This window comes from Echinococcus granulosus (genome assembly GCF_000524195.1).
Source record: "Echinococcus granulosus chromosome Unknown EG_S00128, whole genome shotgun sequence".
Classification (NCBI taxonomy): Eukaryota; Metazoa; Platyhelminthes; class Cestoda; order Cyclophyllidea; family Taeniidae; genus Echinococcus; species Echinococcus granulosus.
In genome coordinates this window covers 154,556-172,540 of record NW_020170508.1, presented here as the reverse complement: position 1 = coordinate 172,540, position 17,985 = coordinate 154,556, and the positions used below count along the sequence as shown (strand labels likewise).

Here is a 17,985-nt window from a genome sequence, read left to right as displayed (position 1 = left end):
GGGGAATCCAGTTTAGGCTGGTCACCATTCACGCCGTAAAGAGATTTATACTTTAAGGAACCCCAAAATTCAAATTACCGAAACTAAAAGTTCTAATAGAGAAAAACTTTAAACAAATAATAGCTTTAATCGTATGGAACTGTCTCTCCCACACACATACACATTGACAATAGTTGTGTCCAGCGCAAACGTATACATGAAGAGCTATTGTCCGCCAAGGTAAAACATGAAAAGGTCCAGGAAAATATGTCACAGAGGAGAGAACCGCTGCCCGGCCAAACATACACACAGCGGAAATCAAAATGGAGGAACGAGATGGAAGAGTTGAGAGCTGAGAAGAGAGGGAACAGGGTGACTTACGGATGAAGCACCTTGTCTCTTATCACGCATTTGCGACCGCAAGAATCCAACATACACCCCACCGCTAGCGTTACTCCTGCTGGTGCGGATGACAAGGAACGTTTTTCGATTGCTCTAAAGGCATGGATAAAAAACAGACCAAATATAAGTCGCACGGCTAACACTTTTTTCTCGAAGGAGTGTGGTGAGAAGACTGGATGGTGGGGAACTCCGTTTCGTAGCAGTAACCCTGAGGAGCAGTCGAGGGGGTGACCAACAGCATCACCTCCGTCGCCAGCAAATCCTCTGCAGCAATTCCACAAACAAAACAATGGCTACTGATGTGTATTTAAGTAAAGTAAATCTAAAATAGATAACTCACGACTGGCTGAGGGCTCCATGCTTGAACCGGCGACAGCTGCGAAACTACGATGCGAAGAAGAGGCGGCATCTGTGGATCCTTGAGTCTGTTTGTGCTGTTGAACTGGGATACCCGAAGGAGCGAGACTCACGTTGCCCGAATCGATGAGGCTGAAAAAGGCAACACAGTCTTACAGGCCTACTCTAGAGGTAAGGAAGCCAAGGGGCAAGTTTTGAGTGTCAATTAGTGACACACAGGGACCGCATAACCCGAGTTTTGAAGACGCCTGCCCTAGCGATAAAGGCGATCGTTTAATTTTCCCAAAAAAGAAGGCAGGTGAGCCCCAAAAACACAAAGAAATGGTGAAAGGCGGAGCTTGGGGGGCCCCAAGAACACCGAAACACGAAGCTCCAAGTTCTCTTTTCTGAATAACTCTCACACACAAAAGGCAGAACGGGTAGAACCGGAGTGGGGGAGGAGAGGGAGACGAAAACGCAACAAGAGGATCAAAATCCCATTTCTAATCATTTGATTAGCTCCTGTGTCAATGACATCGCTGCCACCAACTAACTACACAGATACTTACTCCTTGTCCCCAAACAATGCATCCTCGATGAACAATTGTACAGCTGAAGCATATCTATTTCCAATTCGCTCACAATTTTGCAAATTCCTGCAAGAGATACGAATTCAGACAAAAAACAAGTGACGAAATTCAGTGCTTGACTAACGCTTTTCAAGAGACCTGCATTTCCACTGGATGTTGGTAGCTACTTACTCATCTAGCACTGGCAACGGATCGAATGCAACTGTCTTCTTCCCATTCCGCTTCCGCCTTTCAATGTACTCGTTTCTACAAAAATGTATCTTACACAAAAGTTTGTAAAAGTGGATAAACGGCGAAAAAGGGCGCGCTCCCACAACTACACAAATCGAAGAGGCGCTAGGCGCGCCACCTTACTAGTCCAACTCTTTCCCAGTTCACAGAGATCTTACCATCTGACGCAGCTTACCTTATGCATATGATATCGGCTAGGCTGCAAAAGAAAAAGTACGCTCTAAGGGAGAGCGGAAGGAAGTCTTAAAGCAAGCCCTCCCTGATTGGCTAATGCCTCAAGGCCGCTGCACACTCATTGGTTGCCTATTCTTCGTCAAGCGTATAGAGAAAAAAAGGCCTAAATTGAAAAGACTCTTCCATTACCTCAAAAAAACAGTCGAATCAACACCCGAAAATTGGGTTAAACAAAAGCGACAACAACTGCAACAGGACACGTGAAATAATTGGAATCTGGGAAAAGGCGTGCTTAGATGACCAGACAACCAGACGGCTGGGGAGGAGAAATGAAGGCAAAAAAGAAGAAACCTTCGGATAGGCCTCCATTTCCAGCCATCTGATCTACCATGGGCAAGATAGATATCACGTCAGAGCAACCGACTATACTCACGACAAGTATTTAACATTTTTGGAGTAAATCAGTCGATAACTCGCAGCCTTCTTGATACCACTAGGCCTGAAAACAAAAGATGAATACAAAAGCACACCGTATAAATTGTAGAAAAGAAAGGAAGGAGGAGAAGATTAGACGTAGCAGGGTGAGAAAATTACGCGGACACCCACCTCTGAGTTCGCAGCAGGGTCGCCTCACCCCCACGGGCCGAATCAAAGGTGAAGATGTGGAGATAACCGTCCAATCCCGCCACCAGAAGTCGGTACTGGTCACCGTGGCTGAAAAAAAAAGGAAAATAGAAGATAAGAATGAATACATAGGTCCAACAGTCACTTTCTTTTCCTTCTCACCAGAGAAGAGCAGCAGCCTTCTTGAACGCTGTGCCAACTTGCCCACTACCTCCATGCTCAACGTCACCGTGAGGAGACGCGGTGGCGGCGGTGACGTGACTGACGGAGGCGGGTGAATTTACACTCGCCAAGTTGGCAGCAGCAGAAGGAATCCAAGCGAAAGCGAAAGATCGGTCTTGTGAAAAGACCTCCGCCACGGGATTCGGGAGGTAGGCAGCACCTGCCTTCAAGGCTCCACCAACCCAGCTCACTAGACTGCCGGTCCAACTGCCAGTAGAGGCTGCGTCGTCGGTGGAAGAACTGGCATTAGCGTCGCTGCCATGCGTGGAGGATCCTGGTGTGCAGGCACTATCCTCGGCTCTGTGAAGAAAGGTGATGGATGAACTGAACCTAATCGCAAAATCACACTAGCATTTCGACGTCTAACGTCTACTGCCACAAAACTACCACATTTCAGTGTAGAATGACAAATCCCCTCAATTTTGCTTGATGCTTCACTTACTTGCAGGAAGATGAGGAGGGAGAAGCCGGCCCGTAGAGCTTGAAGACGTGGACGGTCTCCGTGTTGCTTGCGCACACCAGAAATCGATTATCCGTCGAGAAATTAAGGGAACAAATAGACGCGTAGCTGATAAAAGACAAGGAAGGAAAACAGTGTCCATAAAACATCGGAGGGAAAGTAGTGGGATCCCTAGACACTGTAGAAGTGGAACCGAAGGGCCGAAATCCAGTGGTACCTCGAAAAAGGTTTGCAAATGCGTGAAATGCAACAGAGAAGGCAACAGGTATCGGAGAACGAGATGCTACTTAAATCTCGGTCGATGCAATTTCAGACTTGTAGTTTCACGTTGGCGCCTGTCAGGTCAAAGTAAAAGCGTGACAGCTGACGTACCTACAGGGTCTACACAAACAATTTGTTTACTTAAGCGGTTTCACAAATTGGCACCGACGATGGAGGAGAGGAAAACATCCGACTCCAGGGTAGCTTATGCACGGCTGTGGAAAGGTCAATTCGACACAGCAGCGGAGTTACAAGACAGTCTAGCAGTGATTTCACGTACCCCACAAATCGGGTTTGACGGAAACAATGACTAGTATCGATAGAGTGTCCTAATGGGATCGGACTTCGGACTCTAGGTGGATGAAAGAAAGGTACCGCGGGACAGGGAAAGACGGGAAAAATGCGGGTAAATAAATGTGGACTAAGAACGCACCGGGCCAGACCACGCCGGAATTCCATCAATTTGTCACCAGCGGGAATGGAGAAGACTCGGACGACTGTGCCACGCTCTGAAGCAGTTGCGAGGAGGGTCGAGGACACGTTGAATGCGAGAGCTGCCAGCAGTCCATCGTGTGCCGCGATAGATGTGACGTTCTGTGAAGATGAAAGGATTTGAGTCGAGAGAATGCTCTATGAGGGATGGATGGATGACTCAATGAAGTGAATGGATCTGAGACGGAGAAGATGATAGGCGATTGAAGATAAAACTGGTCGGGAGTGAGGCGATTGGGGGTGAGTAGACGGCTAAATAGGTAGATTCGGGAAGAGTACGTGACTAATGTATGGATGAGTGGATAGATACAGGATGAGGCGATGCATGGATTGTCAGATGTGTGAGCGGAACAGAGAGAGGGGGATTGAACAAGTGGAGGGATGTTTGAGAGACGGTAGCCATCCCCACTGGAGGTGAATCAACCCTTACAAAACCAACTCGAGCGGTTTCAACAACTTGGCAAGATAAAGATGGCAGAATCCAGAATGGACTGCAGTTTCGAGAGGCGGGCACATGAGCGCAAGAGGGACAAATAGATTAATAAGTAGATCTGAGAAGAACAAACAACTAAATGAATACAGGATGAGAGGACGGATGAGACCAGTGGGTAGATGAAAAGATCCAAGATAGGTATAATGTGAGAATACGGAATCTGAGGGCAATTGATGGACTGACGAATTTGATGTGGATAGCTGGATGTGACGATCCTGAATAGATGGACCGAGAAGGGTGAACGATGGAATGGGTAAGAGCCGAATAGGCAGATAAACAGGCGGATTCAAGGGGAAGGAAAAGGACCACGACGGACGATTAAGTGGATGAGAGGATTCAATACCTACGAACAGTTGGACCGATGGAAGGGAAATAATCACGATGGATGAAGCATCAGTAGCTGACTAGTCTACTGTCCACTCTACTTCCATTTCTCCCATTTGCAATGGTCACAAATGACGCAAACAGGGTTGTTGGATAAGGGATGGATTGAACAAGGCCGAATGGAAAGTTAGAAGATTGAGTGAATGCTGAAGAAATGGAATGGAGGTTCATCACCACCACCAATACCGGCACTTCCAACACCACGCCTCAAAGTCACCACTATTCTAGACATTTCAAAGATTAGATAGCTAGGCAAATTATCAAAAGAGTGAAAGAAAAACGAAATCCGTTTGTCGAGGCGAGAACATGACCAGCTGGTAAACACACAAACACAGACGTGACAACTGAAGCTCCCCCAATCACACGTAACCTTCACCCCTGAATGCGTTAGAAACGCTCGGGATGCCTGATCTGCGGTCACACCAACGTGACAGTTGAGGCAAGTTTAAATGAGCAGAGTCTAAGATGAGGTCTGGTCAGCGCTACATACATCTAACTCCCCGAGTTTCTGACCCGATGAGCTCCATCTGAGAATGATTACGATTGGTGGAACAACCAAATGATTTCGGCAACAGACCCCGTCAACGAGTGTGGTAAAGTCACCACGTATATGCATCGTGTCTTAGTTGTCGACCATCTCCATCTCCCGCAGCGCCAGGCGACCTAAGCAGATGACATGTTACTGTCAATAAAACCATGAACCACACATTTACCGATCTCAAGGGAAACTGAACCGCTTGAAAAATGAGGTGGGTGGATGGATACGAGCTACGGACAAGGCTAGTAAGGATGGATGAAGACGAAGGTTAAGGGGGCAGAAGAATGGATAAGTTGGTTCCAAGGTAGATACGCCAATCAGGCCACTGAATAAAGGGAGATGGACGAAATAAGCCAGGCGGTCGTGGCCAGAGAAATGAATGTATGCGAGGCGCCATGGCCACATAGACTAACTCTGGACGGAAAACGCAAAGTTAACGTCAGCCCCAAATAAACCGCCGAACAACGCATTCCCAATGATCCCATTTTCGTACGACCAAATATCGTGAAGCCCCAAAGTAAAGCCAACATTCCTATCTCATCCTCATCCTCATTCGAAATGAGGAGGAAAAACACTGCAGGTCTATTCCTCGCTCTCGTACACGGTTGTCATGTGAATGTGACCCCTAAAAGTACGAATTCACAGGTACACACACATGCACGCAGTTAATCAAAGCGAAGGTTTACTTTCGATTCCACATTAACTTGCTCCTCCAGGAAGTTAAAAATGACGAAAAGGGGAGGAAAATCTTCCATAAATGCCGACGCAGAGAGAGGGCTAGAGCGGTGAAAGATGAAAGGACGGCTAAATGATCGAAAATGGCAGGATCAACTAAAACGCGTTGTTCTCTAAATTAATGATGGGTGGGTGAATTAAAGGCTCTGCGATGAATTAGTGATGTGCGGGTGGCTGGATAAACGGATGGCGATTACGCGTTATCTTCCATCGGTGGAATGAACGAATAAGTGGAAAGGTCATGTGTAGATGACTCAGAGGTGAATGAAGCTGAAGTCGGTGGACGGGTATTGGATGCAAGTGAATTCGAAAAGAAGGAGGAACTTCAAGACATGTCAAAAAAGCAAGACAGAAAGAAAACCACAGACCGTAAAGGTGGACGCATCGAAGATGTAGACAGTGCCCACTCGACTGGACCCGGGGTAGGCGAGGAGGCATTTGTCAGGACAGGTGGAGAAGGCGACAACACCGTTGCGGTTCGACGGCGTGTCCTCTATCCGGTGCAACACCGTCATGTCTCTGATGTTGTGGATGAAGATCTCATTCTCCAGACACACTACCAGCCGCTACAGTAGAAGGGGAGATTTTGTTATCATCTCTACTTAATGCTTCAAGATTTCACCAATCCGAAGCATTGGAGGTCTACACTGCCTCGTCAACAATCACCTCTCCTTATCCCCGCCTTACAGATGGACTGGAGACACTTTCATATCCAATTACACAGAAGATTGGGGGCCGAAGCGATTCGGGAATTATTTACTTCCGTATATACCCCAAGAATTGGCTATTCCAATGGCTACACATTTTCACTGACAAACTCATCTCTGTAAACAGCAATTAGGAATGCTAGGCAGGTATGACAGCTCAGCCACTTTCGATTAGCCACTATACAGGTATAGACGTTGAAGCTCAGTCAGAATGGGGTGGAGAACTTGGAATAAGCTAGGCTGAACGCTCAACTACACAGGCTTTTCACTCCCAGGGGTTTCAGATCACCTCCATCAACAGTTTACTGATCCTGTAAATTTGTGATGAAGTTATAGTCAGGCATAAACCTTTAATACCTTCGGGGAGAACTGGGAGAGTAGGACATGACAGAAACTTAGAAGGTCCAGCCGAAATAATCCCTCTCACTCCGTCCCTTGTGCCATATGAAATATTGCAGTCACGACCTAAATTTCCCTTTCTTAAGGGAAGAAATGAAGGGACACAAACTGACGTAATTGTGGAGTAGTACGAGATGGCAGAATTCTGCATTTACCTTCAGGATTCGTACGACCAAAAAGGATTAATTCAGTGCTCAGCAAAAAAATGATTCCTTTATAGCATATGGGATAAGCCCGAAAAGGTAGCCTAGATACGTGCCCGGACAGGACCGAAACTGAAAAAATAATCCGACTGGAACAGAACGATTCTCTCCTTTCGTAGCAGTAATCGACTGAGCAGTTCGATTTGCATACGAAGTGAATTACAAAATGAGGATCGTTCAGGCCTCCGTAACACGACCTAGGCGACGTAATCCCCCCGTCGCTGTTAAGTAAGCTGGTGGCCTTTCTGTCACATGAATGCAATTTCGTCAGGCCAGTACTGACGCAGTGTTCCTCCTTGAAAAACTAAATCTTATTTAAAGTTTGCGAATGAGGAAAAAACTCAGCTCACCTCTACAAACAGGGTGAGACCTCAGGTACAGGATAAAACGATCAAGAACAAGACCCTAAAAGTGGATTTAAGGAACCAAGTTTCCACTGGACAAAAGTACCCAAAGATTTGCAATTTTCTCAATAGGTATCAGGAGATTATCAGGATAACACAACCCCTTACTCACCACCTAGGCACTTCAAAAGAAACTTGAAAATGCCGAGCGGGGTGGTAAAGAACGCCTAAATGACTTCCGATTCGTCGAGCAGGCAGCTGAGATAACTTAGCTTTCTTGAGATACGGATATACCTATTCATGGCCTTCCAAAGGAAAATGTTCCGGCACCTACCTCAACGGTCAATTTCTGAGCAGTTTGGCCGGAAGTTATCAGAAAATTCAGCCATTAGACTAAAGGAACAAAACGACCAGACAATAAAATGTTCAAAAGCTGGACGTCAGCCTGATGACTTACCCGTGATTTCTTTTAAATAACGTCAAATTTATGATTAGGCTTGTGATATGGAATTCAAGGGAACAAATTTGAGAGCAAACACTTGTTTTGTGGGAAAAACAGAAACGAGGATCATAACCGTTATGGACTCACTTGACGATTCATTCTGACAGACAGGATGGTGTTGGTATAGCGGTAATCACAGATAAGAGAATCACGACGAGAATGAAAGATCAACAGTTTGCGCATATCATGGAGGGAAACGAGAACGACCAAGTTGCTGGTGAAGAGACGGCCCACGAGACACATTGGTTCACCATCTGGAATAAAGGAACACAATATTCGAAAAAAGAATGTGATGAAAACTTACTAACACTGTAAGTCTCTAGAACTTCGTGATTATCTGTCGACAGCAGACTGTAACCGTGCCGTGTTCCAATGCACAGCGTTCTAAAACAGACGGAATGATGCGAAAGTGAACTTGGAAGTCTTGAGTTTATTGACTCCCATGTAAATTGCCAGTAAATATATCAAAGTGCAACAACTGAACCAAACATACACTATTAAGAAAGGCATCAAAACGTGTTACTACAAAGAAGAGAAAACTTGCGTAAAATCCTGATTAAATTCAGCAAAGAGAATGGGCGTGTCGTCACCCATACTCATCGAAATGCTCCCAGCCATAACTTCGTCTTACAACTCTGTACTCCCAGCTGTTAGAACACCGGTATAAATGAGACCGCATAAAATACGTTTGAAACACACTATTATAACAATTTTAAAAGGGGTTTTCCAACAATCTGATAATTGGAAAAAATCAATTCATATTTGTAAGAATAAAATGCAATGCCACAGAATTTCCCTTCGCAAGCTAAAGACATTTTGTTAGGTTGACTTTACATAAGTTTTTGTTTTGTGCTTCTACAGTACACTAAGCATTATTACTAATAGTGCTGTAAAAATCGATTTGTTTAGACATGTCATCTTTTTTAAAACACCGATTACGAATGATAGACCCGTGGTTCGGTTCACAAGTTTTATTTTTCTCTTCATTGTCACTCTTCAATAAATTTAAACGTCACTGATATTGTGACATGGTGATCATAGTGACAAAACAGCAACAAAATGTCGAGTGTCACGTACTTTTTTACACAACGCACCCATTCTATTCAAAGTCATAAGAAGATCTAGTAATAAGGAATCAGCTACATACTGTTGTCCAAGGGACCGAGTCTACTAACATTATCCGTGAACTTAATACCCTGTGTAACCAAGCATAGAGTAAGGCAAACTTTAAGGTGTTTTTTTGCTAAGAGCTTGTCTACTGGCCTTAATACTCCTCAGTCACCCTGGTGAGATTTGCCGGGAAAGCCTAGCACTATTGATTTCTTGCTCAATCATAGTAAAAAGTCTTCATTTAGCTCTAACATCCAAAATTTTCAAAATCTATTATAAAGAATAGAATTTTCCAAGCTAGGTTAGAACTAACACCTGCACCCCTTCACCCTTTCTGTCCAGCTTAGCTATGTTTTGGGTAAAGTTTGTCACACGTGCCATATCTATTTCTTTGTTAGAGCCTGGTATAATCACATACTAGGCTTGTTTCACTTGGATTAAATATTAATTTAGGTACAAACTAGAAGTACATGTCCCGCTGCAAGGAAGCGCACTGGCCCACCTTGTGATGATGTTCAAATGTGGAGCGAGACTCCTCGGTCTCCGCTTCCCGATTTTTAGCGTTGCTAGACGAGCCCGGTTGGTTTGCTTTGGACATCTTTATTAAAGACGACAAGATGTATAGGGAAAATACAATATTCAAGAAGGAGGGGAGCCGCAGTCACTAGGTAAGGGAGAGGACGATCCCGTTACAAGGTTCCAATTTCCTGCTTGCCTCCTCCCTGAAAGGCAAATTCAAACAACATAAGTGTTACACAAAAGCACTGCAAAACCCATTAATTAACCGCTTTTTCCATATATCCCTTCAGGAACTAAATTTGTAAATAAAGCACCGTCGGATTGGGATGGATTGAGGGCATGCATCGCAGCCTTAAAACGACATTTGAAAATAACCGCTCTGCGAAAGTAAATTAGACCCCCTTATCCTTTTTTGGCAGCTAAAATTAAAGTCTGATAGATGACTAAGCTGGGAATAAAAGCGACGGGAGGCGTTACATCAGTCCCTTCATTGTGATTGCTCGAACTTCCACAGATAACTAATTCAGAGAGTTTAAATGACAATAAGGTAAATCCACTTTCCTACTCCCTAGTCATGAATGCTCATAAAATTCAAATTTGCACTTAGCTTGGTTTTACCTACCAGAATCATTAGAAAGCAACTCTGCTCTGGCAGTAAATCACCACAATATCAAAAATTCGAAACTTATTCCTATTTTGCTATGCAAAAGAATGGAATATTTATTTCAGCCGTTTTTTACACTGGAAGAATCCTACCTGTTCCCCTTGTTGCTGATGCTAACCTCTTCGAGCGATTGTTCAGTAAGGCCAGCACTTATAGAGGAGAAGCCGCCTCCACCTCGGCACCAAACCGAGCTAGCTCTGCCAATCGCGCTACCCACTCACACCCCAAGATAAAAATTCCTCAATGGGTTTGCAACCATTTCTCCTCGTCTACCAAGCTTATAGTAGCCAGAATATCAACACCAAATTTCGATATTCAATGGAGTCCACACAGGAAGACGCCCTATCACTACGACTTTTCGAAAAGGAAGAAGCCCCTGAATAGGAGAATACACACTCCAATATGCAGCCTGAACAATAAATAAGGAACTTAAAATAGATCAGACTCATTTATCGTATTCCTTTTTACATTGCGACTGCTCAAATCACTCCGTTTCTGCACCCGAATCACCACACCTCGCCTCCAGCTCTTCATCCGTATCCGTTGCTTCAACATCATCAACACCAGACCTCTCACTACCGTCTCCGTCGCCATCGTCAGCATCGGGATCTTCACCAATGAATCGATTCCACCGTTCCAACCGCTCTGCCTCTGCCTCTGCACTTTCGCCACACTTATCAAAACGCTCGCGCCCATCCCATCGCTCGACGCGCAGCTGTCGAGTCCGCTGACCTCCACTGTCATTGGCGCCTTCGACAGCTGGTGCTCGGTAGGTGAAGAGAGCCTTGTCCAGAAAGCCCACCGCTACGTCTGCCTCCTCTGGTGTGCTAAAGGTTACTGAGACTACACCTTCAGGATTGGTCTATAACAAAGTGAAAAGGAAGACGAGGTCGACTTTGAGAGATGTTACTTGATTCCAATTTGTTTTCACATCACAAAATACCAATGAATAACGATTTTCCTGCAGATCACTAGTCTGGCTCCTCGATCTTATACTTGTTCCTTTGACTAGCCTCTTTCAAGGTGGAGTGGTCGAGAAAAAAATTTTAATCGGACCGCTCGGAACACTCTATAAAGCCAGGCCAGAGGACGGCGATTTGATTGGTCTGTTACAAGTTGGGGCAAAAAAACACTTGATTAGTTATTTCAAGTTGAATAGGCTCCACTAATATTGTTAACCTTTCTGGACCCTAGATTCTAGTTTCGCCCTCTCAGACTTCAAAGGGATACTTGATTGCCCAGTCGGTAGGACCTTTGTGGACTACCGGAAGTCCGAAACGGCAGCTCAGCTCTTGCCACTTCTATGCTACTAATCGTACAGCTCTTCTCTGAGTTATAACACCTTCCAGGGATAATCCAGACGTCAAAAAAGGTGTTTAACGGCCTCGTTCAAAGATACATCATTCAACAGGTTAGTTTAGGTCAAATGTGGAGATTAGCAAAACAAATTCCCTTCATTCAACAATGCTGGACTCTAGACCAAAGAAAGACTATAAATCGCATAAATTGTTAATTTCAGACACCCTCGACGCATAAATAACAACGTTTGGTGGAAATTATTATCTACTGAACCAACCCAAATTCTCGACTTGAATTTCCTCATCAACTAAAAGTATAGGCATTCAAACCAGCAGAGTAACAATCCATGTTTGCCTGATATAGAGGGCGGTGAAAAGGAAGAAAAGTAAACTCACATCGTAGACAACAATCTTCTTGATAACACCCACTTTGGCGCACTGAGTCCGCACGCGCTCTCGAATCTCCGGAATAAGGCTGACGTCCAGCTGTAGGGGAGGGGGGGGGCAGGAGAAAGCAATACAGTAAGGGCCTAACAAATAAGCAATTTTTCAAAACCACTGCACCAGGAATAAGCTGCTCTCCTCCATTTTGAAATTAGTAGAGAACACTTTCGAACCGTGGAGAGAGAATTATTCCTCGGCCCTTCCTTGTTGTTGACAATGTCGCACGAGGACTTATGAAATGTCTACTCTATTAAGATTACCAGAACGGCTGTAAGGCATTGGTTTGATGCCACAACACCGGACCACTTTTATGCTCGACTCCAAAAGCCCCCGTAATCTCCAAATAGCGACATATCTTACACAAAATAACTTGAAAACGACCATGTGGGATTGGAATTCAAGGCTACTACCTCTATTCTTACCTCTCCCGTCTCAATTCCTAAGAAATCACTGCTAAATTAAGAAGGCAAAAAAATAAAATTACATCTGTTTAACCTACTCCAAGGTCTTTCTCGTCGAAGACGCTTCGTAGGATGATTACACGTTCCTTCTTGCCCCGGATGAGTTTATTTGCATCCGGTTTCCACTTAAAGAGGCTAAAAAGATGTACCTATCAGCTCCAACGGGGGCATTTCATCTTTAAGGAGCTAGTGTGATGCGCTGCACACTCACTTTTCCTGCTTCTGCTTAAATTTCTTCTTCTCCTTTGCCGTTAACCGACGATGTTTGGTATAGTCAAAATCCTTTTTGGGTTGGAATTTCGCACGTTCCACATGTAGAATGTAGCCGGGTTCGTATTGCAGTCCATCCAATATCTGCAGCGCTAGGTCAACTGATTCAATCTAAAGGTTAATGTTGGGATCAAAAGACCATTTTCACTTTCATTTAATAAAGGTGATAGTGTTTTCGCACGACGCACCTTAATGTAGCAGCAACGACCGTCACCCTTGGGTTTACCCTCCTCGTCACGGTACAATTTAATCCTCAACTTATCCGTCAACGGATCGTTCATAATTATGCCACATTTGGACATCAAAGCCGTGAATTCTGCCTCCGTTATGGTTGACGGAAGACCTGACACGTAAACATGGGTGTTCTTATCGTCGGTTATCTAAAGGAAGGGGTGTTGAGCTACTACTGGTTTACCTCATACCACTCTGGGGCACCCTTCTTCTTCCTCTTCCTTGAATGACCGTCTGAGGAGGTTTCTCCCTCCGGTTGAGTAGCCTTTACTTTTTCCGTCTCCGATTTGGCGATCGGGACACCTAGCCTCTGTTCCTCTTCAGCGCGTTTCAAGGCATCATCTGCTGAAACTTCCACGACCTTTTGCGGCCGATGTTTCGTTTCAAGACGCACTCGTTCCTCTTCTTTCGCATCTTCCTGCCGCTTTTGGTACTCATCGTACCAAGCCCTATAAGCAGGCGACCGATAGTATTCACCCAGAGAAGCAACAGCCTTTTTCACTTCCTCATCCTCATCCCCCCGTTCGGCCTTTAACTTTTCGACTTGGGCGGCAAATTGGCGCCAAGCTGTGTGGGCACTCTCTTGTTCGTTTTGCACACCAAAGTTCATCTGATAAGATGCAATAAAATCGTCATCGATTTTCGGGAACCATGCCCGCTTCTCCTCGTCCCATTCCATTACAGTACCATCATCATCGACGCGTGTTTTTTTGGTCTGACTACCAGCGAGCTTTTCACGCTCGGCAGCCTCCTGTTGAAGTCGAAACTGATCTTCAAACTCCTCATTGGATTCTCGGATCGCCGACGACATCGTAACGCTTAAAAAGCTTCACTTTTCGAACGCACTGAAAATGTGGTTTAAAAACGAAACTGTGAGTAAAGATGAGATAAAAGGTACAACAACTGCGTACACAAAATTTCTAAGAGCATGGTACATGAAAAATGGTTTCGTTAAGAAAATGAAACCCAAACAGATCTACAGATTACTGAGCACCATAAAAGGAAAAATTACAGGTTAAAAACTTTGTCTAAAAAAAAGCGAGGGTAAATACAACTCAGACAAAATCCACAAAGAAGATTTTCAACTACATGGATAACAAGAACCTTGAAGTCTCCAAGGCTATACACTATTAAAAAGGCGGTAAGGAAAATGCTGGGCATAAAAGTGTTGTACACTTGTCAAGTACTAGTCACATGCAAACGTAGTAGCGAAAAAAAAGAGCAAGGCCTATATGGACAAAGATGTCAGTCATGCATAAGAAACTATGATTAAGGGATGTGAAGAATCAGAAGTACCTTTCCAAATTAGACATGCACGACTAAACACACAACTTTTCGTGGGATTAAAACAGGTGAATACATTGATGACAGAAAACTCTTATTTGCAGTAAACAAAACTTAGAGTCCATCAGCCAAGTAAATATGAAGAAGCCGATATTCCATAACCCACACCACCAATGGCCAGACGCAAGGTTCTGATCACGCGCCACTTTATACAATTTTTGTAAATAACTTAACACAATAGACCCATATTGTTATTTACTGCATACCGACACATCAAAGTTTTATACATTAAGTGACCTATAATTAAAACTAAAAAAAGGTAACATGCACTTCTGGATAATGTACCTACATGTTTAGAAAATGAGGGTTCCTAAGTGATGGTTCGTGTAGGGTAAAATGTACTCTAGATCTTCTTTGCAAACAACTAATTCGTACAATGAGTTGTTTTTTTTCAACAAATGATTATCAAATTCAGGTAAGGCTGTTTTCTTAGCACTAACGTTTTTCTACTTATCGTCAAGGGCTCTAAAAGTATCACAATTGTACAAAAACCGTTTGCTTACCAGTCGATTTCGGCAAAGGGCTACTTTCTGTTGACTATTGCACCTCGCCAGGTGGGCTGACCTCCAGGCCACTCCGGTGGCCTTAATACATTCTGCATGTCGAATATACGAATTCTGCTCCAAAACTGTAGCCTCCCCCACTTTCAGTAGAGTACCAAAGAGCTGCAACTACACTTTTGATGCATTTAAATCGTGCTGTTTTACTACTTCCTAAACAAGAAAAATTCTAATGTTTTATTCGCATTGCTTTATGTCAAGCGGTTTCAACATATCATGAGGGTAAATGTTTGTCAAAAAATAAAACTTTACCTAGGTAAAAACAGAAAAGCTATTATTTTAAGAATTTTAGGCGGCTATCTCTCCATCACTCGGTTTAAATCGTCCAAAGCACAATCCTGTGTTTTAATAGCTACATTTTGGTATCTTAAGGCCTCTTGCGGCATTATATAGTCTGTATCCTTTTTTAGCGCATGCTAGGCCCTGTTTCAGTTTATGATTTAGGATGCAGTTTCTTTTATTTTTATCGTAGAAAAGTAGTTGGTATTACCAGCATCAAACCAGGAGCATCTATCAGGAGGAGCGATATGCCTATTGTTAGGAGTTTTTTGACAAATATTACAATGCCATGTTTTCAAATGAGGAAGTCATTCTTTTGCGCTTTTCCTTTACTAAACTTCAGCCTCTATAGGTGGCACATATACTGGAAGTTGATTGGACAAAAAATTTGTCGGGTTAGCATATTGAGTTCGGCGCCCTGTTCGTAAAATCAAAATATGACTGCTTCGTTGGATGTTAAACTTTTTGCCTCACGTATCAAACGTTTTTACGAACAATGGGAGGTAATGTGGGTTACCTTATTAATAAATTTTTAGTCTCCGCAAAGCAACTTCTCTGACGTGGACGCTTTTCTTGTGCTCAACGGTAAATCAGAAGACATTTACGGTAAAACGATATCTACACAGGTAATGCATTTTGGATCTTAGCTCTTGGTAGACTTATTTTTTTGGCTATGAACTGCAAGAAACGGCAATGCTTATCGCCAAGAAGGGCATAACCATTCTTAGTAGCAGAAAGAAAGTTGAATTCTTGAAGCCTTTGAATTCCTCTGGTGTTGAGAACCTGACTTTTACATTACTAACGAGGTCTCAAGATGATGCAGACAAGGCAAATGTGGCCCTTCTTGCCAAGGACTTCTTGTCAAGCGGGAATGGAGATAAGTTGGGTGTCTTCTCGAAGGAGATTGAACGCAACTCCGAGAGTGAATTTTCTAAGTCTGTCGCTTCGACTCTGAAGTCAAAAGCGAAGGAAGTCGTCGACAGTTCTTTGATGTTTAGTCAGTTTTTTGCTGCCAAAGAGGAGGTTGAAGTGCAGTATCTCAGGAAAGCCAGTGAAGTTACTTGTATTCTCTTTTCGAAACATCTTAAAGAGAAGATAATGGATGTGATCGATGACGACAAGGTGTGTTTTGCCAAGTAAATGTAATTTTTTGCGTCTGTAGAAAGTGTCTCATCAAAGCCTGTCAGATGGTTGTCAGGAGGCCTTGAAGAATAGGGACCTGACAAGGGGTTATGAACAGGAGTTCCTTGAGATCTGCTATGATCCAATCATTCAGAGTGGTGGCAGTTACAATCTTAAATTTAGCGCCGAAAAGTATGCCCTTTCTGCCTAAATTCAATTATTTTTTAGTGACAAAAAGCCGATGCATTTCGGGACTATTATTTGTTCACTGGGAGTTCGATATCGGTCCTACTGTTCCAACGTTGTCCGAACTCTCATCGTCAATCCCAATGCCAAGCAGTCGACTTATTACGAGTACCTGCACAACCTACTCGACTGGGCTATTGAACAGATGAAACCGGGTGTTGTATTTTCCAATTTTTACAATACGATTGTCAATAAGGTGAAAGTGGATCATCCTGAGCTCGTCGATAAGCTGATTCGAACCTTCGGGTGGGTTTATTCTTGTTAAAGGTGAATTTTTGTTCAAAAGACGTGAGATCATGAGCTCCTTTTGTCTAGTTTTGTAACTGGCATTGAGTTTCGCGATGGGAACTACGTTATCGGTCCGAAGAGCTCCGCAGTTTTCCGCGAAGGCATGTCCATCAACATCAACCTGGGATTTCAGGTGGGTCGCTTGTTTAGAATTATTGCAAGGAGGTTCATTTCATTAGGTTTTGCCATTCAAGTTTGAGATTCTCGGATTTTGGCTACGCTTTTCTTGCTCGTCTTGCCGTGGCTGGTTTTCTTGGCTCAAATTGTGGCAATTTCGACTGAAAAATTGTGCGTTGTCTGTCGAATTTCAAACAAGGTTTATCTTCCCATCTGGTTGCCCTTTTTTCTAGCATGGTACCTTACCTAGGTTCCTTATCGACATGCCTGCCACTAATGAATTAAACTTTGCTTATTTCATTTGTTTCCTGCACTGGCTTCGGCCACCACAGTTCACTCGTTTTATTATTCTCATGATACTGACTGCGCTTGATTTCTTCAGGCAGCATTCATAACGTCCTAGGTGGAATAGAGAATTTCATGGGCCGACACACGTATGTGACGTTGAGGCGTGTATGGAGTTTATTCATCATGCACTTCTTTGCATGTATTTAAAGCCGGGCTCACACTGATGAGGTGGGGACGTTGCACATATGTGACACTCAGTAAATGGTTTCACATGGAATGATTCTAAGTGCTTTGGTTAAATATGGTACGGATGTTGTAATACTGAGACAGGGAATAGCCGAGCGCTTGGAACCTTCTTTCCCTGAAGTGAAATCACGTCTTTGGAATAGTTATCTTTGTCATTAGTCAGGGAGATATTGCACTAAAACCGCAACTTACCTTGTTGAGCTTCAATTCCTATTTATTCCTATTTTCGACTTCCTTTTTGAGAGTCGGACTCGCTATTGCACTGTCCGTGTTCCTTTGCTGAGATCGTCCTTATCCACCCTTAGGTCAGTCATAGCGTTTTTTCTCTTCCATCATGCAATAAGAATTTGAATGTAGATTGTTTTCGTTGTACTGTCGATCTCCATCCAGGTTCTGAGTTGACATTCAGCTAGTTACCCCGC

General features: G+C 43.7%; 3 protein-coding genes across 3 annotated transcripts in view; 1 reads left to right on the top strand and 2 right to left on the bottom strand. All coding sequences in view use genetic code 11, as the record gives it.

Moving 5' to 3' along the window:
* Positions 1-517: 517 nt before the first annotated feature.
* On the bottom strand, positions 518-9,784 carry EGR_09025 (WD repeat domain phosphoinositide-interacting protein; the record flags this gene model as incomplete). The annotated part of the gene is made up of 12 exons (XM_024498274.1): positions 518-645; positions 722-870; positions 1,479-1,553; positions 2,146-2,211; positions 2,319-2,426; positions 2,499-2,858; positions 3,001-3,126; positions 3,713-3,909; positions 6,290-6,487; positions 8,164-8,330; positions 8,381-8,460; positions 9,657-9,784. The coding sequence occupies 12 exons, from the start codon at positions 9,782-9,784 to the stop codon at positions 518-520; spliced, it is 1,782 nt and encodes a 593-aa protein (XP_024347329.1).
* Positions 9,785-10,853: 1,069 nt separating this feature from the next.
* On the bottom strand, positions 10,854-13,884 carry EGR_09024 (HIV Tat-specific factor; the record flags this gene model as incomplete). The annotated part of the gene is made up of 6 exons (XM_024498273.1): positions 10,854-11,231; positions 12,064-12,153; positions 12,611-12,707; positions 12,784-12,953; positions 13,031-13,222; positions 13,258-13,884. 6 exons carry the CDS (start codon positions 13,882-13,884, stop codon positions 10,854-10,856), a joined length of 1,554 nt encoding a protein of 517 aa, XP_024347328.1.
* Positions 13,885-15,693: 1,809 nt separating this feature from the next.
* EGR_09023 (FACT complex subunit) overlaps positions 15,694-17,985 on the top strand; it is a gene marked incomplete at both ends in the record, with an annotated part of 10,601 nt that continues 8,309 nt past the window's right edge. The window contains 6 exons of the mRNA XM_024498272.1: positions 15,694-15,759; positions 15,793-15,882; positions 15,914-16,378; positions 16,419-16,570; positions 16,607-16,870; positions 16,940-17,045. Of these exons, the coding sequence (XP_024347327.1) occupies positions 15,694-15,759; positions 15,793-15,882; positions 15,914-16,378; positions 16,419-16,570; positions 16,607-16,870; positions 16,940-17,045 (1,143 nt within the window). The remainder of the gene's footprint in view (positions 15,760-15,792; positions 15,883-15,913; positions 16,379-16,418; positions 16,571-16,606; positions 16,871-16,939; positions 17,046-17,985) is intronic.